This window comes from Mustelus asterias, chromosome 23 (assembly GCF_964213995.1).
Source record: "Mustelus asterias chromosome 23, sMusAst1.hap1.1, whole genome shotgun sequence".
Classification (NCBI taxonomy): domain Eukaryota; kingdom Metazoa; phylum Chordata; class Chondrichthyes; order Carcharhiniformes; family Triakidae; genus Mustelus; species Mustelus asterias.
In genome coordinates this window covers 13,962,814-13,988,488 of record NC_135823.1, presented here as the reverse complement: position 1 = coordinate 13,988,488, position 25,675 = coordinate 13,962,814, and the positions used below count along the sequence as shown (strand labels likewise).

At 43.0% G+C, this 25,675-nt stretch overlaps 1 protein-coding gene across 3 annotated transcripts in view; it reads right to left on the bottom strand.

Annotated features, from left to right (window-relative positions):
- The window catches only part of luc7l (LUC7-like (S. cerevisiae)), a 48,675-nt gene that overhangs the window by 20,181 nt on the left and 2,819 nt on the right, over window positions 1-25,675 (bottom strand). The window contains exons 2-6 of one of the 3 annotated variants that reach the window (XM_078240016.1): window positions 25,234-25,304; window positions 24,350-24,444; window positions 14,909-15,007; window positions 5,113-5,223; window positions 1,898-2,041 (exon numbers count right to left, since the gene is read on the bottom strand). In XM_078240016.1, the coding sequence (XP_078096142.1) occupies window positions 1,898-2,041; window positions 5,113-5,223; window positions 14,909-15,004 (351 nt within the window). In that variant the 5' untranslated portion in view covers window positions 15,005-15,007; window positions 24,350-24,444; window positions 25,234-25,304. Of the gene's footprint in view, window positions 1-1,897; window positions 2,042-5,112; window positions 5,224-14,908; window positions 15,008-24,349; window positions 24,445-24,540; window positions 24,700-25,233; window positions 25,305-25,675 lie in introns of those variants that run through there. The other 2 variants (XM_078240017.1, XM_078240014.1) reach the window with 2 other exon arrangements.

The following is a 25,675-nucleotide window of genomic DNA, read 5'->3' as shown; positions in this document are numbered from 1 at the left end:
GTACTAAAGGGAACAGATAAGGTGAATTGAGAGAAATTATTTCTGATGGTTTAGGAATCTAGGACTGGGGGCAAAGTGTTAAGTTGAGGCAGTGAATATAGGGTACACTTCTGCGCACAAACAATGATACAAGTTTGGAACTCTCTCCTGCAAATGACAGTAATAAATTTTAAACCTGACATTGATAGATAAATAGTGAGGGATATAGCCAAAGGCAGGTATTTGGAGTTAGGCTATAGATCACCCATGGTTTCATTGAGGGGCTGAATGTCCTAATCCTGTTCTTATATTCCTATGGATACAGTTATACTCTGATGTTCATTTTTAAAAAATGACAAATTAAGCAATTTAAAGTTAATTAGGTGTTTATATTTCAAATCATAATGCATAAGGCAAAGCATTAGGCAATCTTAAAATAATCAAGTCAAATCAACAGGTCAAAAAAAAAAATCAGCCACCAGATGTTCCCTCAAACTAATCTTTATGTGAATTCTTCTCTCTAAAATTGTCTTTCATAACTTGCACTGAATTTCAAGGATTAAGATTTTGAAGTAGCAAATTCCACATTTAATTTATAATTAATCGCTGCTCAGGTTTACTGGTGAATTACCAGTATTGATTTCTACAAGTTTCTTTGCAAAGCCAAGCCGCAGACAAGCACAGAAATACAATACCAAGTGCATTTAGATGAGATTTTAGTCACCTCAGAGTGGACATTAAAAATTCTGTAATACTATTCCAGAAACAAAGTAGGGAGTTTTGTTGGCATCCAGTGTCCACTCTTCCAACAATCAATTCCATATAAAAATTAACTAGTCATTCAGCTCATTAATGTTGTAGGACGTGGCCACTGTAACGTGGACGCCCTGCTTGCCCATAGTGCAGTAATTCATCATTATATAGAACATATGGCACAGGAAAAGGCCATCTAGCCTATCCAGATGTTTATGCTCCACTTGAGCAACCCACCCACCCACCCTTTTTTCTCGTCTTCAGCTACCATCACTACATTCTTAACGCTCCGAGTGAATTCTTATGAATTCCCTACTGGAATTCTTGGTGACTATCTTGCATTGACGGACTCTGGTTATGTTCTTTGCCACAAGAGGAAGCACCCTGCCTGTGTCCACTGTCAGAATCTTTCTTAATTTTCCAGACCTTTATTACACTTTTGCCTGTTTTAAACAAAGAGAGACCCAGCCTGTTGATTCTTTCCTGATACAGCTACCATTCTGCTATCATCCATGTAAATCATTGCTGAACACTCTTCAGTACTTCTTGTATCCTTTCTATAAATATGGCGACGGGAACTGTACACAGTACTCTGGTAGGGTGGTCCACACAGTACAGTCAAGGTCCAATGCAAGTTTAGCAGAAGAACTTACTTTTCAATTCCATCCCTTTAGAAATAAAACCTAGTGCCTGTTTTTTTAAAAATTGCTTTACTAACCTGTGGTGAAGCTTTTAGTGATTGATGTATTTGTACTCCTCTATCCCTGTTTGCCTTGCTCCTTCCACGTAATGTGACTCCCCACTCTTCCTATCAAAACGTGTTACCTCACATTTATCATGTAAAACTTAATTTGCCAATTATTTGCCCATTCTGCAAGTTTGTCATCTTGTAATTTACTGCTGTTTACATTATTGACTATCCTCCCCTTCCCAAATCATGGTCATCTGCAAATTTAGAAATTGGATGTGCAAAAAAATAATTGTAAGAGCCAGACAGAGAAAAAATTCAGTCATAGGAGTATAGACATGTGATGGTCTGCATTTTTTGTTTGCCTGAATCTATTCCATCAGGAAATATAAATGTGAGAGATCAGATGACTAACATCAGTTCCAACTCTTAACTATCCATGACCTAATTTTTTTTAAATTGCAATACGGTACATACCTCTGCTTCCCTTTTCTTTGTGCGCACTCTTTCTACTTCCTGCATGACCTTTTGAGATTCTTCTACATTTCCTTCAGCTCCAAGTTGTTCAGCTTTAGCCAAAAGCTTTCCTATTTCTTCATTCAGTTCATGCACCTTTTCAGCCTGTAAAACAAAATGCAAAATTTTCAACTTCAGGCTATTCCATCAAGAATAAAGAATGCTGACCTTTTACAAGTGTTCAATACCACATATTTTGTGTACCCTTTTATGAAGTAGTTGCAAGTCTTTGGCTGAACACTTTGAGAATGTTTAAGAGCATTCTTCATGAAAGCATGCTCTTAAAAAAGATTGTAAATTAATTCTATGTATAATTCACTCACGAATATTAAACATGGATTTATTCGGCTGCAACTTTAGCTTTCAGAGCCACTACAAAGCAAGGCACATTGATTTTAAGTAAATTAATTCTGCAGATTCAGCTGGTTTCAATTCACACCCAAACCTTTGCTAACATTTTAAGTTTTGTATTGATCACTAATACAGATTACAGCTAAAAAAAAGAGTTATAAATAAATTTGTTCTTCGTGAAACGCTTTTCAAGCTATTAATACTAAACATAAGAGTAGACCATATGGCCCCTCATGCCACTCAACAAATTCATACATGATCGACTACCTCAACTCCACTTCCCTGTCCTATTTCGAGGCCTCCCGTTCCCCTTAGTATCCAAAAATCTAGATCTCATTCTTAAATATGCTCAACAAGTGAGAATCCACAGCCCTGAGAGGTTGAGAATTCCAAAGCTTCACCCCTACCTTCTCCAGTGAATACATTTCTCCTCATCTCAGTGCTAAGTGGCCTTTATCCTGAAACTATGACTCCAGTTCTAGGCTTTCCAAGCAAGGGAAATCTTCCACCCTATCAAATCCTTTAGATTCTTATATGTTTCAATTAGATCACCTTTCATTCTTTTATATTCCCGTCGCTCATTCTATTTAATCTCTCCCCTTAAGACAACCTCTCACATCAGAAATCTAGATGAACCTTCACTAAATTGCCTTTCATTAACACAATTAAGGATTACCAATTCTCAAAGTAATTGTATAAGAATTATTTCAACCAGAAAATTGCAAGAAACAAAATGCAAATCCAAAAGCCAACAATGTTCTAACAAAACAAAATGAATATCCTTAATAATATGATAGAAATTTTCATATGCACATGAACTATGGAGATCTAACAAAGTTTGATAAGAAAAGGAATAGGTTACATGTAACGTGGGGGCTCCTACTTGTGATAACTGCTCTACTTGAAATTCAGTCACAGCAGGAAACTCCCACGAGGGCAGTGGAAAAGCTTTAGGTATGTCCTCAAATTCCAAGAGATCAAACATCCCTGCTGACTCATGGAAGTCCTTGCCTTGTGGCCAACCAAAACCAACCAAGGCTCACTCAAGAAGGCACTGAATGCATAGAGCAATTTCACCAGGAATGCAGACAGGCAAACTTGAGGTGTCCAAACAACTCATCTATCCGAACCTCAAAGTACCACCTGACCCATACATGGCAGAGTCTGCAGATCATGAACGGGACTTATTAGCCATCCTAGAATTCATCAAAGGGGAGTGGAAACAGGCCACCTTCAATCCTGAGAGACTACCTTGTGGAGAAATGATAGGCAGTAGGCTACATAGGTGCTTTACTCTGAGACTTGGAGCACAATTTTAAAAACGTTTTGCATTAATAATTTTCAGAGCCCCAGATTTCATGGTAGTAAAGGGGTAAAACCATCAGCGCTGCTTTCATTCTTCACCTGAAAATGACAGCAAGTTCCAGAGTCTGCACACGTGTAATTACATGTGGAAATCTAGGGGCTGCTGCCAGAGATTTTACATTTCTCCACAGGTTATACTGTAAAAGTCTCTGCAGGCCGCCATCAATTAAAAAAATAATCATTGAACTGAAAAGAACTTTCCCTTTTATGCTGTAATATCTCTGTTAATCCATCTCCAAAAACATTAGGCCTCGTCGACAAAGTCTAACTGAGCATTTAAAAAAGCGTACAAAGTCATAACTAATGAAGCATTTCTCCGATTTTGGAATTTCATATTTGTTAAATGTTTCCATTCTGTTAAAAATTCCAAGTCTTTCTAATATAATTTTCTTTCAAAATGAAGGATTTTTCAACTTCTAATGTATATGCGCTGATCATTAATTTTGCGCTCTGCAAAATTTCATAACAAATGAAGGATAATCAATACATTTTACTTGCTGATTTGCTTTGTGAGAGTTTGTCAATGCGGGTGGCTGCTTACCCTGTTTGCTGACATCTCTGTTGCTGAACACCTGGAGATTCCCTTGGCATGGTACCAGATTCAAACTAACACTGGGAAAGGTGAAGTCCATGTACAATGATCGCTAGATCATTAGTACAATGCTGACTGCAAAATCCAGCTCAGTTTGTTCACTTTCAGATAAATAGCGGCTGATATTCAGAGAATTCTATCCAGTGGCTGGAGCTACGTACAGCCTACTTGATGGTTCTGGTGAGAAGCACTCATAGTGATACTCTTTCAGGGTGGCATGATGGCACAACGGTTAGCATTGCTGCCTCAGTGCCAGGGACCCGGGTTCCATTCTGGCCTTGGGTGACTGTGGAGTTTGCACATTCCCATGTCTGCGTGGGTTTCCTCCGGTTTCCTCCCACAGTCCAAAGATGTGCAGGTTAGGTGGATTGGCCATGCTATATTGTTCCTTAGTGTCTCAAGATGTGTATGTTAGTGGGATTAGTGGGGTAAATATGTGGGGTTAGGGCATGATGGTCTTTCGAAGAGTTGGCGTCTCGATGGGCCAAATAGCCTCATAAAGCACTGTTGGGATTCTATAACTCAAATAGATTGCAAAGATGCCAGTGCTCTACCACAGCTGAGCCAGATATTTAAAGAAACACTTGAATGGCATGAGAGGGAGAGGCATCAAGTAGCAAGCTGGATGCTTTTTCTGAGGTGCAAGAGCCACAGGAAGTCTTATGGGCAGAGCAACCTTTTATTTGAAACAGCCAGAATTGGAGCCAGATTAAATTTTTCCCTTGTCTGCTTTAGATGGGGGGTGGGAGGCGACTGATCATTCATATCGATTCAGACAAACATGCCATTCTGACTTACTAATCAAATTACCATACAGATGAACAGAACATGAAAATGCTTATTCAAGCCAAGATAAGTTGGAACGTACCTTAGCAGCTACTTCAGCGCTGATTTCTTCTTGTGTTTCTGCTAAGCGCTTCTTTGCAATGTCAGTTCTTCTATCACAATCAACAATAAAACTTTCAAGGTGCTCCATGGCCTAGAAATTACAAAAATCTAATTTGTGCCAATGCAAAAATCAGTAATAAAGGCATTTCATTTTCAAGATTTAGTGCACAACCTGATTACAAGAAAAGTGTATCGTTATGAATGCAAAGAGCAACAAGGAATTTTGATGGCTTATCAAATTTGGTTCAGGAATCACAAAATGCACTTGGAACCAACATTTTAGATGCTGGGAAATAAAATGGACTCTATACGGGCTTATATTTTTGGTTTATTCTGTTTGAATTTTGAGAGTCCAGGAGTTTGAAAGGGGCTTTTCTCAGGCCTGCTGCCTCACTGGATAAATCATAAACCAGAATATCAAGATTGGTTAATATCAGCAAATTGCACTGCATGCAAATTAATGGGAACATGGGTTTTTAGTTCACGCCCGGCCTCTAAAGTACCAAAACATGCATCCAAATAACCTAAAGCAAAATACCTGGAGCTTTCTGCTTTAAGTATCAACATAGCAAAATATTAACAGTCAAATAAATAATTATGATATAAAATACTCAAAATCCCAGCTATATGCTTCACTGAATATTAGTGTTTATACGGTAGCTTACATGGTAGAAAAGTCAAGTGCTATGGTACTGGACTATCAAGATGTGGAGATGCCGGCGTTGGACTGGGGTAAACACAGTAAGAAGTTTAACAACACCAGGTTATTAAAGTCCAACAGGTTTATTTGGTAGCAAAAGCCACACAAGCTTTCGGAGCCCCAAGCCCCAAGGGGTTTGGGGCTCCGAAAGCCCCAAGTTGTTAAACTTCTTACTGGACTATCAACCCAGAGGTCATGACATCAAATTATACCATGGTAAGTTGTGAAACTGAATTTAATAAATCTGATAACTTGGGGGCTGGAAACATGAAAAGCTGCACGATTGCTATAACAACTCAACTGGTTTACTAATATCCAGTAAGAAGTTTAACAACACCAGGTTAAAGTCCAACAGGTTTATTTGGTAGCAAAAGCCACACAAGCTTTCGAGGCTCTGAGCCCCTTCTTCAGGTGAGTGGGAATTCTGTTCACAAACAGAACTTATAAAGACACAGACTCAATTTACATGAATAATGGTTGGAATGCGAATACTTACAACTAATCCAGTCTTTAAGAAACAAAACAATGGGAGTGGAGAGAGCATCAAGACAGGCTGATACGCTGCAAGAAAGGATGTCCCGAGGCATGGTACATTGGGGAAACTATGCAGACGCTGCGACAACGGATGAATGAACACCGCTCGACAATCACCAGGCAAGACTGTTCTCTTCCTGTTGGGGAGCACTTCAGCGGTCACGGGCATTCGGCCTCTGATATTCGGGTAAGCGTTCTCCAAGGCGGCCTTCGCGACACACGACAGCGCAGAGTCGCTGAGCAGAAACTGATAGCCAAGTTCCGCACACACAAGGACGGCCTCAACCGGGATATTGGGTTTATGTCACACTATTTGTAACTCCCACAGTTGCGTGGACCTGCAGAGTTTCACTGGCTGTCTTGTCTGGAGACAATACACATCTTTTTAGCCTGTCTTGATGCTCTCTCCACTCCCATTGTTTTGTTTCTTAAAGACTGGATTAGTTGTAAGTATTCGCATTCCAACCATTATTCATGTAAATTGAGTCTGTGTCTTTATAAGTTCTGTTTGTGAACAGAATTCCCACTCACCTGAAGAAGGGGCTCAGAGCCTCGAAAGCTTGTGTGGCTTTTGCTACCAAATAAACCTGTTGGACTTTAACCTGGTGTTGTTAAACTTCTTACTGTGTTTACCCCAGTCCAACGCCGGCATCTCCACATCATTACTAATATCCATCAGGGAAGGTTTTCACCTGACTTGCCCAGCTTATACGTACACGGCTCAGTGCCATAATAAGTAGTTGATTCTAACTGTCTTCTGGCCCGTAGGTCTTTCTAATAACAACCAGGGACAGAAAGGTAATGTGACCTTATAAGTGCCGCTCAAATCCTAAGAGCAAGTGTGAAACATTATGCATGCAGGATGTCTGTGAATATGAAGCAAAATCTCTTTTGCGCACACAGATGCAGAATAAGCCATCAGACAGATTAAGAACCCATAAAAAGGTCTACAACTTGAAATATTAACTCTGTTTCTCTCTTTAGTGGCTGTCAGACCTGCTGAGAGTTTGCAGCATTCTCTGTTTTATTTTCAGATTTCAGGTATCTGCATTATTCAGCTTTTGCTCAGGAACAACAGATTACATTATGCCTCACAAACTAGCTGCACTAATATAATATATTCCATCCTCCAAATTGATGTGCAACGGTGTTTTAAAATTCTGTTTAAAAACAACAAGTGTATTTGCGATTGCCCCTCACTACATTTGCACATTTCAAATTTCCAGCTAACTCACTGCCCTGCATTGCTGACTCTGTGAAAGATAATAGCCACAGTGTACAGACATGAAAAATACAATGAAGATATAATTTTGCTTAATAAAAATAAAGTGCTGGAAAAACTCAGCAGCTGCGGAGATAGGAAGGAAGTTAATGCTGAGTTCAATATCACTGCCCTTTGAAACTGGAGAGGTAGAAATGTGATGAGTTTCATGCTGTTGAAACCGATGAGAGCCAGGTGGAACAAAAGGAAAAGTCAGGGAAGGGTTAGATTCCAGATGGTTGGAGAGATTAAATACCAAAGATATCGTGGAGCAAAAGGCAATAGGAATGGCAATGGCTGTAGTAAAGAAACAAAGCATAGGTTCAGAGTAGGTGCAGATAGTGGAATAAAGATCAGTTCAGTCTGAAAGTAACAACAACACTTGGCAAAAAATAAAACTGGGGACAGAGTTCATGGTTTGAAGTTGTTGAACTCAATGTAAAGATTGTAAAGTGCATGATCAAAGACATGTTGTTCCTCCAGCTTGTGTCAGGCTTCAATGTAACACTGTAGCAGACTGAGGGCAGAAATGCAGAGAGCAAGATGGTGCATTGAAATACTACGGCAAAGCAGTCATTGAGCATGGAGTATATTTTGTAGTATATTGGAGAGGAAGAAAAAGGAGCAATTGCTGTTTTCAGTGCAAGAGGAATCTTAATTCCCTTTCCTCTATCGGGGCTCTCAATTTTATACACGATGTTTAGAATTTTCTGTGTACAAAACTTTGCACCTCTTTATAAGGACATGACCTACCCACAGATTTAGACACAATATCCAGCTCATGATGTTTAGGTCCAGGTTGACATTTCAAAGCAGAGGCAACAATGACAGAGGTGCTTATTTTTCAGATGAGACATTCAAGTGAGACATCCGATAGTGAACAACATATATTTTCCTTTATTCTTTCATGGGATGTGGGTGTCACTGACAAGGCCAGTATTTGTTGCCCATCCCCTGAACGGCGTGATTCAGTGAACAGTCAATTACATTGTTGCGGGTCTGCAGTCAAATGAAGGCGGACCAGGTAAAGGACATAAAAAACAGCAATCAACATGGTCACTGTTACTGAGACAAGCTTTTAACTCCAGGTTTATCTACGGAGTTTAAATTCCACTAGCTGCCATGGTGGGATTTGAACCCTTGTCCACTATACCACCCTATCGCTATAAAGGAAAGCAGGTGGCTCCTAGTGTAGTGGCGAATATTTATTCTTACATACATGCACACACAGGGCCCTGTCCTTTACAAACAGAAAAATAACATCCACGCATTGCACCCTTTTCAACTAAAGAGAATCTCGGGCGACGGCTATTCCCTGGTCCTTACAACATGGCACCACCTTAATAATCGCTGACTTGCCTGGTTCAAATTTAGACAAAAACATGGCAGCTAACATTGCGGCACGGCACCACGTCTATTATTTAAAATCCACTTGCCAACCAATCAGCACCCTCTTGCCGTATAAATTCCCTTTGAGATTTGACATTCTAGCAAATTTGTCCTCAAGTGCAAGACAAGTAGCTTCAACAGTATGTCTTTTTTCAGCAATCATCAAAAATCCAATTAGCCCCAATCCTCAGGCCTTCCCTCATAGCTCCGCAATTTTCCTCTGTAAAGCATTCATCCAATTCCATTTTGAAACATATTATTGATTGTGTTTTAACCATCCTATCAGGTGGTACGCTCCAATTCCTGGCCACTCATTGTACAGCAATTTCTCTCTCATGTTTCCTCTGATTCTTGTGCTAATTTCTGTAAATCTGTGCCCACTGGGTTACTGAACCTTCAGTCAATGGAAACTATTTATTTTCATCCACTCCGTCAAACCTCGTAAGTTTTAATCACTTCTATTAAATCCTCTTAGGGCTCCACATTCTCCACTCTATCCGCACAACTATGATCAATGCAGGAGGCCAATCGGCCCATCGAGTCTGCACCAGCTCTCCAAATGAACATGGTTACTTACTGCCATTGCCATTTCTCTGCCCTTTTCCCGTACACCTGCTTTATTAACTGCTTTCTCCACTTGTCCTGCCACCTTCAATGACCTTCAATCGAGGCACAGAGTACAAAAGCAGGGAAGTCATGTTGGAGTTGTATAGAACTTTGGTGAGGCCACAGCTAGAATACTGTGTGCAGTTCTGGTCGCCACATTATCAGAAGGATGTGATTGCAGAGGAGATTCACCAGGATGCTGCCTGGGATGGAACATTTAAGTTATGAAGAGAGGTTGGATAGGTTTGAGTTGTTTTCATTGGAGCAGAGGAGACTGAGGGGCGACCTGATTGACATGTACAAGACTATGAGGGCCATGGACAGGGTGGATAAGCAGCAGCCGTTCCCCTTCGTTGAAGGGTCAGTCATGAGGGGATATAGGTTCAAAGTGAGGGGCAGGAGGCTTTAGGGGGGGCCGTGTGGAAAAATATTTTTACCCAGAGGGTGGTGACAGTCTGGAATGCATTGCCTGGGAGGGTGGTAGAGGTGGGTTGCCTCACATCCTTTAAAAGTACCTGGATGAGCACTTGGCACATCATAACATTCAGGGCCAAGCGCTGGCAGATGGGATTAGGTGGGAGTTGAGGTGTTTCTAATGTGTCGGTGCGGACTTGATAGGCCAAAGGGCCTCCTTTGCGCGGTATGAATCTATGATTCTATCTATGTGCATATACATCCAGGTCCCTCTGCTCTTGCACTCCCTTAAGAATTGTACCCCTTATTTTATATCTTCTCTCCATGTTTTTCTTAGCAAAATGCCTTACACTTCTCCACATTGAACTTCATCTGCCACCTATCTGCTATGTCTTTTTGAAGTTCTTGTCACAGTTTACAATACTTCCAAGTTTTGTATTATTCACCTTTTTGTATGATCCCATCAACCCGGAACCAGATTCTAGTAAATCTGTTCTGTGCCTACTCCAAAGTCTTCTCATGCTTCTATAGTGCATTGGCCAGAATTGGGTGCAATTGACTGGGACCAGAGTTATGTCCTAGAATTTTTAGCATCACCTCCTGGCTTTGAACTCTTATGCCTTTATTTATAAAGATCAAGATTCCACATGCTTTATTAGCTGCTTTTGTTAACCTGTCTTGCCAAAAGCTTGTGCACAAACATCCCAAATCTCTATGTTCTTGCACCCATTCAGTTTGTATTGTTCCCCCACTCTCTGTACCAAAATTCATCATCTTACTTCCCTGTGTCGAATTTCACCATTCCACCTGCCAGTCACAAGTAATTTTATTTTTGTAATGCGCAACTTTAAACTGAGCAATGGTAGCTTTTATTCTTATTGTAACTTTTCTGTAGCAGTTTGAGACAACTGAGTGGTCATTTCAAAGGGTAGATAAGAATTGAGCACTCTGATGTGGACCTACAGTCACACAGGCTGCAAAAACAGCAGGATTCCTCCCATAAAATCATTGGTTTACCAGTTGCGTTTTTAATGATAAACTGGCAGTTTCATGGTCGTCATTAGCTTTCATTCCAGATTCATTTAATTAACTGAATTCAAGTTCACAAACAGTTGTGATGGGATTTGAAGACATCTCCTGGCTATTAAAGTAGCTCCTCTGTATCAATCATGCACTGTTACAATAAAACTGCAGATTTAAACATAGTGTAACAAAATGTTTAACTTAGCAGCTCTGTTTCAGATATACTTGATAAAGAAAGATGCAAATTTGTTTCATTCATTATGGGTGTACCATCTACAAGATGCACAGCAGGAACTCACCAAGGTTCCTTAGGCAGCACCTTCCAGACCCATGACGGCTACCATCTAGAAGGACAAGAGCAGCAAATAACCTGGGAACACATTATCTGGAGGTTCCCCTCAAAGCCACTCAGTCGTAGAGCAATACAGCACAGAAACAGGCCCTTCAGCCCAACCAGTCCATGCGACCATGCTAGCCTGCATTTGACCCAAATCCCTCTAATCCTTTCCCATCCATGTGCTTATCCAAGTGCTTTTTCAATGTTGCTATTGTACCTGCCTCAACCACTTTCTCTGGCAGCTCATTCCATATACGCACCACCCTCTGCGTGAAGTTGCCCCTCAAGTCCTTTTTAAATCTTTCCCCGCTCACCTTAAACCTATGCCCTCTTGTTTTCAATTCCCCTACCCTGGGAAAAAGATCCTGTTCCTCATGATTTCATACACCTCAGTAAGGTCACCCTTCATTCTCCTATGCTTCAAGGAATAAAGCCCTAGCCTGGCCAACCGCTCCCTATAACTCAGGTCCACTGCCCAGGCAATCTCCTGGTAAATTTTCTTTGCATTCTTTCCAGTTTATCAATATCTTTCCTATAACAGGGTGGCAAAAACTGTACACAATACCCAAGTGTGGTCTCACCAACGACTTATACAACTGTAACAATGTCCCAAATCCTATACTCATTGCCCTGATTGATGAAGGCTAGTGTGCTAAACACCTTCTTCACCATCCTGTCTACCTGTGGCACCACTTTTAACAAACTATGTACTGGTGATCCTCTGTTCCTCAACACTCCCCAGGGCCCTATCATTCACTGTATAAGTCCTACCCTGGTTTGACTTTCCAAAATGCAACACCACACACTTATCTGTATTGAAATCCATTTGCCAATCCTGGGCCCACTTCCCTAACTGATCAAGATCTCCCTGTAAGTTTTGATAACCTTCTTCGCTATCAACAATACTTCCTAATTTAGTATCATCTGCTAACTTATTAATCATGACTTGTACATTCACATCCAAATCATTTATATCAATAACGAATAACAAGGGTCCCAACCCCAACCCCTGAGGCACACCACTCGTCACAGGCCTCCAGTCCAAGAAACAACCTTTGACCATCACCCTCTGCTTCCTACCATCGAGCCAATTTTGAATCCAATTTGCTAACTCCCCCTGGATCCCATGCTACCTAACCTTCCAGACTAGCCTACCATGCAGGACTTTGTCAAAGGCCTTGCTAAAGTCCACATTGACAACATCCCTACTCTCATCCATCCTGTTGGTTACCTCTTCAAAAACTCTAAAAGATTCGTCAGACATGATTTCCCACACACAAAGCCGTGCTGACTGTCCCTAATAAGGCCTGGACTATCCAAATGTTGGTCGATCCTGTCCCTCAGTATCCCCTCCAGTAACTTGCCCACTACTGATGTCAGGCTCATGGCCTGTAATTCCCTGGCTTCTTTCTGCTACCCTTCTTAAACAACAGAACAACATTAGCCAAACTCTATTCTTCCAGAATTTCGCCAGTGGAAAGAGATGAAGCAACTATCTCTGTAAGGGCCTCTGGAATTTCTTCCCTAGCCTCCCACAAGATCCGAGGATGCACTTGATCAGGCCCAGGGGATTTATCCACCTTAATGCACTTTACGGCTGCAAACATCTCCTCCCTAGTAGTATGCATGTGGCCCAAGACACCACCACTTGTTGCCCTATTTCTTTAGCACCCATGATTTTTTCCTCAGTGAACACGGAGGAGAAATATTCATTAAAAATCTCACTTCTGCTGTGGCTCCACACACAGATGACCATGCTGATCTTTAAGGGGACCTTCTCTCTAGCCACCCTTTTACCCTTAATATAGCTATAAAACTTCTTCGAATTTTCTTTAACCGTACCTGCCAAATCCATCTCATATCCTCTTTTACCCCTCCTGGTTTCCTTCTAAAGTGTACTCTTACACTTTTTATAGTCACTGAGGGATTCACTTGTCCCCGTTTGCCTAAACCCGATGTATGCTTCCTTCTTTTTCCTGATCAGAGCCTCAATGTCTCTCATCGGCCAGGGATCCCTAAACTTGCCAGCCTTTCCCTTCACCCTAGCAGGAACAGACTGTCCCTGGACTCTTGGTATCACACTTTTAAAAGCCTCCCAATCAACTTCTGCTCGATCCTGTCTAATACCCTCAAAATTGGCCTTGCTCCAGTTCAAGACCTTAACCTGTGGACCCATCCTATCATTTTCCATAGCTATTTTAAAACTAATAGTGTTATGGTCACTGGACCAAAAGTGCTCGCCGACTGACACTTCAGTCACTTGCCTTACCTCGTTTCCTAAGAGGAGGTCCAGTGTTACACCCTCCCGAGTAGGGTCCTCTATATACTGATTCAGGAAATTTTCTTGGACACATTTACCAAATTCTGCCCCATTCAGGCCCTTTGCATTCTGGGTGGCGCAGTCAATACTGGGGAAATTAAAATCTCCCACTAATATTACCCTAATATTCTTACAACTATCTGCAACCTCTCTACACATCTGCTGCTCTAGTTCCCACTGGCTATTGGCAGGGAGCGGGGTGGTCCTATAATACAGTCCCATCAGAGTGACTATCCCTTTCTTGCTTCTAAGTTCTATCCATATGGCCTCATATGATGAACCCCCAAAATACGATCTCTAAGCACTGTTGTTATGCCCTCTCTTATCAAAAAGGTAACTCCCCTTCCTCGCTTATCTGTACTTCTGTCACGCCTGTAGTATCTGTATCCTGGAACACTGAGCTGCTATCAGTTTGACTTGGAAACATATCGCTGCTCCTTCACTGTTGCGGGGTCACAACCCCGGAATCCCCTTCCTAACAGCATGAACCCACAACTCAAGGACTGCAGCAGCTCAAGAATTCAACTCACCATCAGCTTTTGATGGGCAGCTAGGAATGAGCAATAAATACTGGTCTAGCCAGCGACACCCACATCCCGTAAATGAATAAAAACAGATAATGGGGTTAGCTCTGTCGGTTGGATAGCTAGTGTGTGGTTCAAAATAACTCGAACAATGCAGGTTTGATTTTTCCTTCTGCTGAAGAGGACCTGGGAACTGTCTCCTCACCCTGCCTTTCACAGTTAATGGTAATAGCAAACCAAATGCTGAAAATATGGCTTTAAAGAAAGTTCAGGATGAAACATCAGCAGACAATGAACCAAAGAGCTGCCTTCAGGCAGAGAACACATAAATCAATGAATGGTCAAACAAAGGAAGGAAGGAATGAATGGATGCTTCCTTATGTTAGTTATAAAAACCAACCAAAGTAGAGGGTTGGTGAAGGTAAAGAGTTGCCTCTATACGAGATAAATATGCAATGTCTTTATTTTTCTGGAACTAAAGAAATCATCCCCACTTCATTACCTCTTACAAGCTTTTTTCTAAATTCTTGCATTCTCTGACTTTGAAATTCCCACACATTGTGCACCAATATTACCTTTGGCTCGCCGCAGGATACAAGAACAGTAATACTTGTCTATGACATCAGACAAAGCCCTAATTAATTCATACTGAAATTTTGGTAACTTACATCCAGCTCAAAGAATAAATCTCTTTCTTTTGCAGCAATTTCATAATCGGCTCTCAATGCGAGGTCGTGAATCTTTGTGCATTCGCCCAGGTCCATGCGCTGGTAAACAAGAGAATTTTAAATGTAACCACGGTGCTCAAAATTCAATGCTTTATGTGCACAAGTATAAAGTAAAGTATTTTGCTAACACTTAGAGCAAATCTTACAGCAACTTGCTATTTAAAGCGGCCAAGCAATGATATTTCCCAAATAATTTTAAAAGATCACTTAGATTAGCCATAAAGAAAACAAAAAGTTCCAGTCAGCATCTTTATAAATCTTTGCAAAGACCAAAATACTAATTCCATGTTAGATATTGGATTTTCATCATTGTATTTTTATAGCTTAGTCATTTACAGTAAAATGTTAACGTTACATAGACTGATGTAAAAAAATTGGCTGAGTTGCAGATGGTGACGAGGATTGTCAAAGGTAGATTGCAGACTTGGGCAGAGATATGGCAGATAGAGTTTAATCCAGACAAATGTATTTTGAAAGAACAAATTCAGGTGCAAATTACACAGTAAATGGCAGAACCCTTAGGAGAATTGACATACAGAGGGATCTGGGTGGACCGGTCCATGGATCAATGAAAGTGGCAACACAGATGGATAATGTGGTCAAGAAGGCATACAACATGCTTGCCTTCATTGGCCGGGGCATTGAGTATAAAAGTTGGCAAGTTATGTTACAGCTGTATAAAACTTTAGCTGGCCACATTTGGAATATTGTGTGCAGTTTTGGCCACCACACTATCAGAAGAACGTGGATGCTTTGGAGAGGATGTAAAGAAGGTTTACCAGGATGTTGCCTGGTCTGGAGGGGTTTTAAGTATGAGGTGAGATTGGATAAACTCAGGTTATTTTCACTGGAATGATGAAGGCTGAGGGGTGACCTGATAGAAGTGGATAGTCAGAGGCTTTTTCCCAGGGTGGAAGGTCGACTACAAGAGGGCACAGGTTTAAGGCGAGAGGTGGTAAGTTTAGGGGAGATGTGCAGGGAAAGTTTTTCAGAGAGTGGTGGGTGCCTGGAGCGCACTGCCAGTAGAGGTGGTGGAAGTAGGCACGTTAGCAATGTTCAGGGTGTATCTTGATGGACACATAAACAAGAGGCAAACAGAGGGATAGAAATTATGTATTGCCACAAGCTTTGTGGGCCAAAGCGCCTGTTCCTGTGCTGTATTGCTCTCTATTATTAAAAATGAGTACTATAGTCAAATGGACAATTGCCTGATAAATTACATAAAATTGGACACATTAAATTAATACAGCTAAAACTGCTTCGACAAAGTTACCACAGGTCAAAAGCCAACAGGAACACATATCAGGTCTCGCATATCGAACAGGGGTACTTCACTTTAACGATAGGGAAGTCATCATGACCCAAAATCTGAACCCTATCCTCTTACATGTTGAATAGAGGTTCAAACTTTACAACGGAAGAGTCATTATGGCCTGCAGCCCATCAGGAGGTACTCAGCTAGAGGACATTATAATTATGTATCCCCTAGTTTCAGCCAGACTCCCTGCTATTAACCATATCCTGAAAGGAGATATGTACAACTAGGATGACATTGGGTATTGAGAGCCCCCCACTCTATCATCCCATTGGCTGAAAGCCAGGAAACATTCAAAGGAGGAAGGAGGATAAAAAGTCATTTTAAAGACGAACTCCAGCGAAGACTCCACCAAATCAACTGTGACCTGGGACGACGCAAGAGGGTGTGCGAGATCCACCTGCCCGTTTTTATTAGTGGGACTTGGGCATCGCTGGCTGGCCAGCATTTATTGCCTATCCCTAGTTGCCCTTGATCAGAGGGAAGTTGAGAGTCAAACACATTACTGTGGCTCTAGAGTCACACGGAGGCCAGACCAAGTAAGGATGGCAGATTTCCTTCCCTAAAGGACATTAGTGAAGCAGATGGGTTTTTACGAGAATGGTTTCATGGTCATCAGTAGATTCTTAATTCCAGATTTTTAAAAACTGAATTCAAATTCCACCACCTACCATGGCAAGATTCAAACCCGGATCCCCAGAACATTAGCTGAGTTTCTGGATTAATAGACGAGCGATAATATCACTAGGCCATTGCCTCCCCTTCTCAGAGGAGTTCATCTGCCGCCTTGAGCTCAGTGAATTGAATCCAACAGCCCAATCGATTTCACCAGACCGGGTAATATAATTTATTGTGCAAGAGTTGTTTCTTTAACCTGGGAGTGCTTTAATAAAGCGAAGTTTGAACGACAGTCCTTCATCTGTCTCAAAGTAAAAGCACTCCACCTGACGAAGGGGCAGCGCTCCGAAAGCTAGTGGCTTTTGCTACCAAATAAACCTGTTGGACTTTAACCTGCTGTTGTTAAACTTCTTTCAAAGTAAAAGCACCAGTAAATGTGACAAACTGGTCGAAGTGTCTGTGTGGAATATTTCACAGGCAACAATACCAACAATCCAGCAGTTAGTAAAAAGTATCAATAGTCGTATTGAAGAATTCTAATCTTATCTACTCAAAGAAACTGAATTTGTCCACTTCAAAATGCAATTTTGCACGACAACAATGTGCATTTACACAGCATAGTAAATGTCATAGAATCATAGAAACCCGACAGTGCAGAAAGAGGCCATTCGGCCCATCGAGTCTGCACCGACCACAATCCCACCCAGGCCCTACCCCCATATCCCTACACATTTACCCGCTAATCCCTCTAACCTACGCATCTCAAGACACTAAGGGGCAATTTTAGCATGGCCAGTCAACCTAACCCGCACATCTTTGGACTGTGGGAGGAAACTGGAGCACCCGAGGAAACCCACACAGACATGAACATAGAACATAGAACATTACAGCGCAGAACAGGCCCTTCGGCCCACGATGTTGCACCGACCAGTTAAAAAAAAAAAGAATGTGCAAACTCCGCACAGACAGTGACCCAAGCCGGGAATCGAACCCAGGTCCCTGGAGCTGTGAAGCCACAGTGCTAACCACTGTGCTACCATGCCTCCCACAATCCAAAAACAACTCAAGGTACTTCACAGGCACGGGCGGGGAGCGAGGGAGCGAGGGAGGAGGGGGGAGGGGGGGGCGCCGGGGAGGCACTGGGGAGCGAAGGAGATGGGGGGGGGGGGGGTGCCGGGGAGCGAGGGAGGGCGGCGCCGGGGAGCAAGGGAGGCGCCGGATAGCGAGGGAGATGGGGGGGACGCCGGGGAGGGGAGGGCGCCGGGGAGCAAGGGAGGGGAAGGGCGCCGGGGAGCGAGGGAGGGGGGGCCGCCGGGAGCGAGGAGGGGGAGGGGGGGGGGGGGGGGTGCCGGGGAGCGAGGGAGAGGGGGGAGTGCCGGGGAGCGAGGGAGGGGGGAAGAGCCGGGAGCGAGGGAGAGGGGGGAGCCAGGGAGGGCGCCTGGGAGCAAGGGAGAGGGGGGCGAGTGAGGGGGGGAGGGGGCGAGTGAGGGGGGGGGGCGGCGTCGGGGAGCGTGGGAGCGCCGGGGAGCGAGTGAGAGGGGTGGGGAGGGTGCCGGGAGCGTGGGGTGGTGGGGGGGGGGGGGAGGCGGCGCTGGGGAGTGAGTGAGGGGGCGTGCCGGGGAGCAAGGGAATGCTGGGGAGAGAGGGGGCGGGGGGGGGGGGGCCAGTGAGAGGGGGGGGGGGGGGGGGGGGGGGGGCGCCGGGGAGCGAGGGAGTGCCGGGGAGCGAGGGACTCCGGGGAGCGAGTGAGAGGGGTGGTGGGGCGCGCCGCGGAGCGAGTGAGGGGGGGGGGGAGCGAGGGAGCGCGGGAGAGTTGCACGCCGTGGAACGAGGGAGTGGGGGGCGCCGGGGAGCGAGGGCGGGCGCGCGCCGGGGGGGGGGGCCGCAAGGGAGAGGGGGGGGCGTGCCGGGGAGCGAGGGAGAGGGGGGCGGGCCGGGGAGTGAGGGAGGAGAGAGAGATAGGGAGAGAAAACACAAGAGGGAAGAAAAATAGGATTGAGAGAGAAAAAGGGTGTTTTTTTATGAAGTGAGTGCCAGAACATTCAGCCTTAAGGCAGCTGAAGACTCAACAATCAATAATGAGGCAAAGAAAGTGATGATGCACAAAGTCAGAGTTGGTGAAACACAGAGCTCTCAAATTTTCATTTCGATGTTAGCTGGTTTGTACCATACCTCCTTTAGCATTCAAGCAATGGTAGTATTTACATTTTTAGATGTCCTACCTTCAACAGCTTTTGAGGGAAAGGGTTTCAGATCGTGAGGTCAAGGTCAATCGATGATTTGATCATGACTGAGAGAATTTTAAAACTGAGGTGCTGGTGGATTGTGAGCCAAATGTAGGTCGTCAGTGGATAAGCGCAATACGAATCTCCGAATTAGGAGCAGGAGTAGGCAACTTGGCCCCTCGAGCCAGCTCTGCCATTTAATAAGATCATGACTGATTGGATTGTAACTTCAACCCCCCACATTCCTGCCTACCTTCAACAACCTTTCACCCCCAAGTTTATGGAAGATGGGAGGTCAGGCAGAAGAGTGTTGAGAATTGAATCTGCAGCGAACAAAAGCATGTAAATAGATGGATTGAGGCAGTGGTGCAGACAGCTGATCTTACAGAAGTGAAAGCTTGTGGTAATTGTGCTTGTGTTACCACAAGCACAAGTTGAGAGAATAAGAGCTTGAAGGTTCAACTCAGGGTCAAATAGGCCAAGCACAATTTAACTCCTAGTTGACAATTTTCCAATTTTGAGTTCAGAGAAAAATTGTTTTCATCTATCAAATAACTTGGCCTATAGTGTGGCTGCAATGCTGCATTTCTAGAGATAGTGATAGATAAAATTATAATGGGGGATCCGGAAATGCTAGAAATGTGAAACAAATATTTGGTTTCCATCTTCAAGGTAGTAGGCAGAAAATATTTGGGAAATAATGGGGAACGGTCTTGTGAGAATGACTAAGGGACAACAAATAATCCCCGGAACTTGATGAACTGCACCGTATTATTTTAAAAGAGGTGGCTGCAGAGTTATGACCGTATTGGTTTTGATCTTCCAGCGTTCCTTATATCTCTAAACAGTTTTCAAGGGTTGAAAGAGAGGTAACATAAGATGTTTAAGAAAAGAGTAGAAAAAAATGGGGAACTAGGTCAGTTAGCTTATCATTAGCAGACAAAAGTAGGCAGCATCGATGAGGGATGTGTTATTAGGATATTGAGAAAATCATCATAAATTGAGAGAATTAAACAACACAATTATGAAAGGGGAATAATATATGACAAATCTGTTAATTGTTTTAAGGATATAATTAGTAGGATAGTTAAGGAGGAACCAGTGGATGTAGTATTAGATTTTCAAAAAGCATTTGTTTTAAAGTTTATTTATTTGTATCACAAGTACGCTTACATTAACACTGGAATGAAGTTACTGTGAAAATCCTTGAGTCACCACACTCCAGCGCCTGTTCGGGAGGGAGAATTGAGGGAGAATTTAGCACGGCCAATGCACCTAACCAGCACGTCTTTCAGACTGTGGGAGGAAAACAAGAGCACCCAGAGGAAACCCGTGCAGACACAAGGAGAACCTGCAGACTCCACACAGACAGTGATCCAAACCGGGAATGAACCGAGGTCTCTGGCGCTTTAAGGCAGCAGCGCTAAGCACTGTGCCACAGTGCCGCCCTTCAAGCCATACAGGTATACAGCACAGAAAGAAGCCCATTGCCCATCGATTGTGCCAGTCAAAGACAAGGCACCTAACTATTCTAATCCCATATGCCTCCTTAACCACTTTATCCACCTGTCGTGTTATCTTAAGAGCCAGTGTACATCCACACTAAGATCCCTCCGATCTTCAATGCTTCCCAGGATCCTGCTGTTCTTCATGTATTCTCTTGCCTTGTTTGTCCTGCCCAAATGCATCACCTCACACTTATCCAGATTGAATTCCATTTGCCACTGATCAGCCAGTCTGACCAGTCCGTATATATCCTCCTGTACTCAGGCTATCTTCCTCACTATTTGCCACCTACCAATTTTCATATCATCCAGGAACTTACTAATCAATCCTCCTACATTCAAATCTAAATCATTTATACAAAATGTGCCACACAAGAGATTGTACAAAATTAGGACAGAGATTTGGAGTAACATATTAGCATTAACATATTAGCATGGATTGAAGGCTATGAAATGGACTGAAAGAGTAGGAATAAACGGGACATTTTTGGGTTAGCAGGCTATCACTTGTTTTTAAATTAATTCTTGGACCATGAGCATGGCTGACAAGATCCGCATTTACAGTCCCTTCCTCACTGTTCTCGAGATGGTGGTGGTACAGAGGGGCTGCCACTATGTAGGTACACCCACACTGCTGTGAGGCAGTTCCAGGGTTTGATCCAACAATAATGAAGGAATGGCAAAATAGCTCCAAGGTGTGAGATTTGGATGAGAACTTGCGTATGGTGGTGTTTCCATGCATCTGCTGCCCTTGTTCTTGTTGATGGCAACTGTTGGGGTTTGGAAGATTCTTGGTGAGTTACAGCAGTGCCTCTTATAGATGGTACGCACTGCTGCCACTGTTTGCCTGTGGTGGAGGGAGTAAATGTTTAAGGTAGTGGATGGAGTGCCGATCAAGTTGGCTGCTTTTTCCTGGATGGTGGTGTTGTAGCTGCACTCATCCAGGAAAACGGCGAGTATTCCATCACACTTCTGACTACTGCCTTGTAGATGGTGGGCAGGTTTTGGGAAATCAGGAGGCAAGTTACTTGCCACAGAACTCCCAGCTCTGGCCTGCTCTTGTACTGCATGGATTAGTTCAGAGGAAACCCACGCAGACACGGGGAGACCGTGCAAACTCCGCAGTGACTCAACCCAGGAATCGAACCCAGGTCCCTGGAGCTGTGAGGCAGCAGTGCTAATCACTGTGCCACCATGCCGCCCGTCAAGAGATATGACTGAGGATGTACACTGGGATCCCACAGAAGTCTTGACATGTGCACATACGTGAGAATTGCCTGGAAAGTTTAAATTTCTGATGGGCAATTCCCTGGTCCCCACACTCCTCCACTGGGGATCAGCCTCCTAATTCTGAGGAGCTGCAGTCAGAAACTTCAGACAGTTCTGCAGTACTTACCTGAATAATTACTGCAGGAAATGTTAGACATTTAAACCTAGTCTAATGTTTGGATAACTCCATAACTGACCACCCAATCACCACCAACTATCACCCAACCCCCACCCCCCCGGCTACTAACCTTACCCACCTATCCATTCAGTCACCCACATTCAAAGACTGGAACTTACCACACGGCAGCTGGTGTTGTAAAAAGGAGGCATGTCATCTCTTCCCCCACCTCTACTCTAGTTCCCTGAGGGACAATGTGTTGCGCATTTCTTTGACAGCCGAGATGGGAAGATTCCAGAAGAAACACGCAGTATGTCAAGTTGGAGAAATCTTCAAGGACAGCGGCAATCTACTCATCATTGCCGCTGATCAGATGGTGCGGGCCATTAAGCATTTAATTGGAGTTTCAATGTAAACATGTCAGTTTGACTGAATTAACAAATAGCTCCTTCAATTAACAATCTAACAGTAATACCACAGTAACACTCAATTAGCAGTGGGTATGCTCAAATACTACCATTAGCTACTGGAATGTCCCAGCTTATTTTTCTTGAGACACATTGGATAGAAGTAGTGCAAATGATGTAGTTTATATGGATCACAGCACAAAGTCCCACATCATAAAATCATGGACCCCTACAGTGCAGAAAGAGGCCACTCGGCCCATCGAGTCTACATTGACCACAATCTCATCCAGGGCCTATACCCGAAACCCCACGTATCCACCCTGCTAATCTCTCTGACTCAAAGAGGCAATTGATCATGGCCAATCATCTTTGGACTGTGGGAGGAAACCGGAGCACCCCGAGGAAACCCACGCAGACACAGAGAGAACGTGGAAACACAGACAGCCACCCAAGGCCAGAACTGAACCCAGGTCACATGTAGATCAGCCCAGGTAAGGATGGCAGATTTCGTTCCCTAAAGGAGATTAGTGAGCCCAGTGGGTTTTTACAATAATCGACAATAGTTTCATGTCAACGTTAGACTTTTTAAATTCCAGATTTTTACTGAATTCAAATTTCCCCATCTGCCATGGGTGAGATTTGAACCTGGGGCCCCAAAATATTGCCTTGGGCTCTGGAGTACTATTTCAACGACAATATCACTACGCCACTGCCTCCCCTTAAAAGCACTGGGAAAGTTGTTTCTGCCCGAGGGCCTTTCATGTGTGAGACAAACTGCTACACTAAACAAACAGTAAGTTTGTGGATGACACAAAGATTGGCCAGGTGGGTAACAGTGAGGCTGTGTGTCTTGGGCTACAAGATAGGAACAGGATAGTCAAATTGGCAGATAAGTGGCAGATGGAATTTAACCCTGAAAAATGTGAGATGATACACTTTGGAAGGAGTAATTTGACCAGGAAGTATTCAATGAATGGCATGACATGAGGAAGTTCCATGGAACAAAGGGACCTTAGCATATTTGTCCATAGATCTCTGATGGCAGAAGGGCATGTTAGTAGGGTGGTGAAAAAGGCATATGGGACACTTGCCTTTATCAACCGAGGGATAGATTACAAAAGCAGGGGAGTCATGTTGGAGTGGCACAGAACTTTGGTGAGGCCACAACTAGAGTACTGTGTGCTGTTCTGGTCGCCACATTATAGGATGTGATTGTACCAGAGAGGGTGCAGAGGAGATTCACCAGATGCTGCCTGGGATGGAACATTTAAGTTATAAAGAGGGGTTGGGTAGGCTTGGGTTGTTTTTGTTGGACAAGACTGAGGGGCGCCATGATTTAGGTGTACAAGATTATGAGGAACATGGAGAGAGTGGATAAAGAGCAGCTATTCTCCTTAGTTGAAGTGGATATAGGTTTAAGGTGAGGGGCAAGAGTTAAGGGGGGGGGTGGTTGAGGAGATACATCTTTATGCGTTACGTGGATAGGTGGTAGAGGCGAGTTGCTGCACATCCTTTAAAAAATACCTGGATGAACACCTGGCAACATTCAAGGCTATGGGACAAGTTCTGGTAAATGGAATTGTGGGAGGTTAGGTGTTTCTCACATTTCGGTGCAGACTCGATGGGCCTTTTGCTCTTTGTGATTCTATTCTCAATGGTCTAAAGACAATGGTTTAGATTTCAGGCTCAGTGGTTCCAGTGCTCTCTGCTGACCTCAGAGAAAACAGATCTCAGGGATGTAGAATTCCCCTTTCCCAACATTAGATAGCTAAGGAACAAATCATCCATTCAGGAAGCTTGGAGCGGAAAGAATCCATGAGCCAGAAGTACTAGATTTAATAAAAGTTGTGTACCAAAATATTACATTAACTATTCTTCTTTGCATTCTCTCAAAATAGTAAAAAGACATCAAAGAACTACATACCGTTCCAGAAAGGATGTCATGAGGACAGCAACCAAGAAGGTGACTCTTGCAAACTCTATCATCTGAGAATTTCACACGTTGTCGTGTTGCATCTCCTGAAAGAAGGCAGTTTAAATTGATGAGCCCAAAATTGAACAGAAGTATTTTTGAATAAATGGACTTATCACCAGGCTGCTTTACAGCCAACTTACTGTACTAATGTCTTCTCGTTCTTAATAATGTGACTACCTCTTCATCTTTACTGCAGAATCGGAACATTCATCACAACGTACACAGAATTCATTAAGCAACACCCTGCGAATGCATTCTTCTTAAATCTTGGACCTCTGGAATGTTGTACTTTGATCAGACTACATAGAAAATGCCATAATGGCATGCATTATTTTTTAATTGCAAAAACATGCCTAAAGCAGGTTATATCACTCTAATTGAATGATGGACAGTTTGCTTTATTGACACCACATTGTAACGTCCAACACTTTCAGAAAAAGAACTCAGGTTAGGGTTTTTATACACACTGTGAGCATCCACAAGGTACCACTCAGCATCTTCAACCTTTGCGCCTCATCTGCAGAGATTCTTACTTGCTGGAAAAAATTTAAAAGGGGAGGTTTTCTGAGCCATACCTGTAGTAAGGTAGTTACAGGAATGATACAAAGAATAAAGGTAAATGTAACTGTTATGTGACAATTTAATGCCATTTTGTGTTTATAAGTGTAATATTCAAATATTATTCCTTCAGACTTGAAAGTATCCCAATACTACTGTAGTGTTTCCCACTGTATGCAGTTTATATTTAGTCTATGCTGTTTATATTAATTACTTCTGAAAAGCAAACACTTTTTTGATATTCATAACAGCTTTAAAAATTATTCATGACTCACGGCTCGATGAACATGAGGCTTTTCTGCAACTCCCTTGCAGATTGATGTAGGCAGGCAAAGATACATTGAACCTTTATAAATAAAACAAGGGGCCACAATTGTTCAGTTTGTATAAATAGAGATATGGGAAGCAAATTTCAAATGCAACTAAATAAAACATAACTGAGTTTCCTGCAAGAAAATTTAAGTTAGGTGCAAACCATAAATTTGCACAAAATCAAAAACCTAAAAAAGGAACATACAAGTAACAGCTAGCGTCTTTTCAGTTTAGAATAGGAAACAGAGGACAAAAGACAAGCATTTGACATTACAGCTTTCCCTTCTCTACAGGCAAGAAAACACAGGAAGTGTATTTTTTAAAACTTCCATTTCAACAAACTGTTTCAAAAACGAACTGCATTCTCATTTACAACCCTGAAGTTCAAATTCTACCAAGGACACC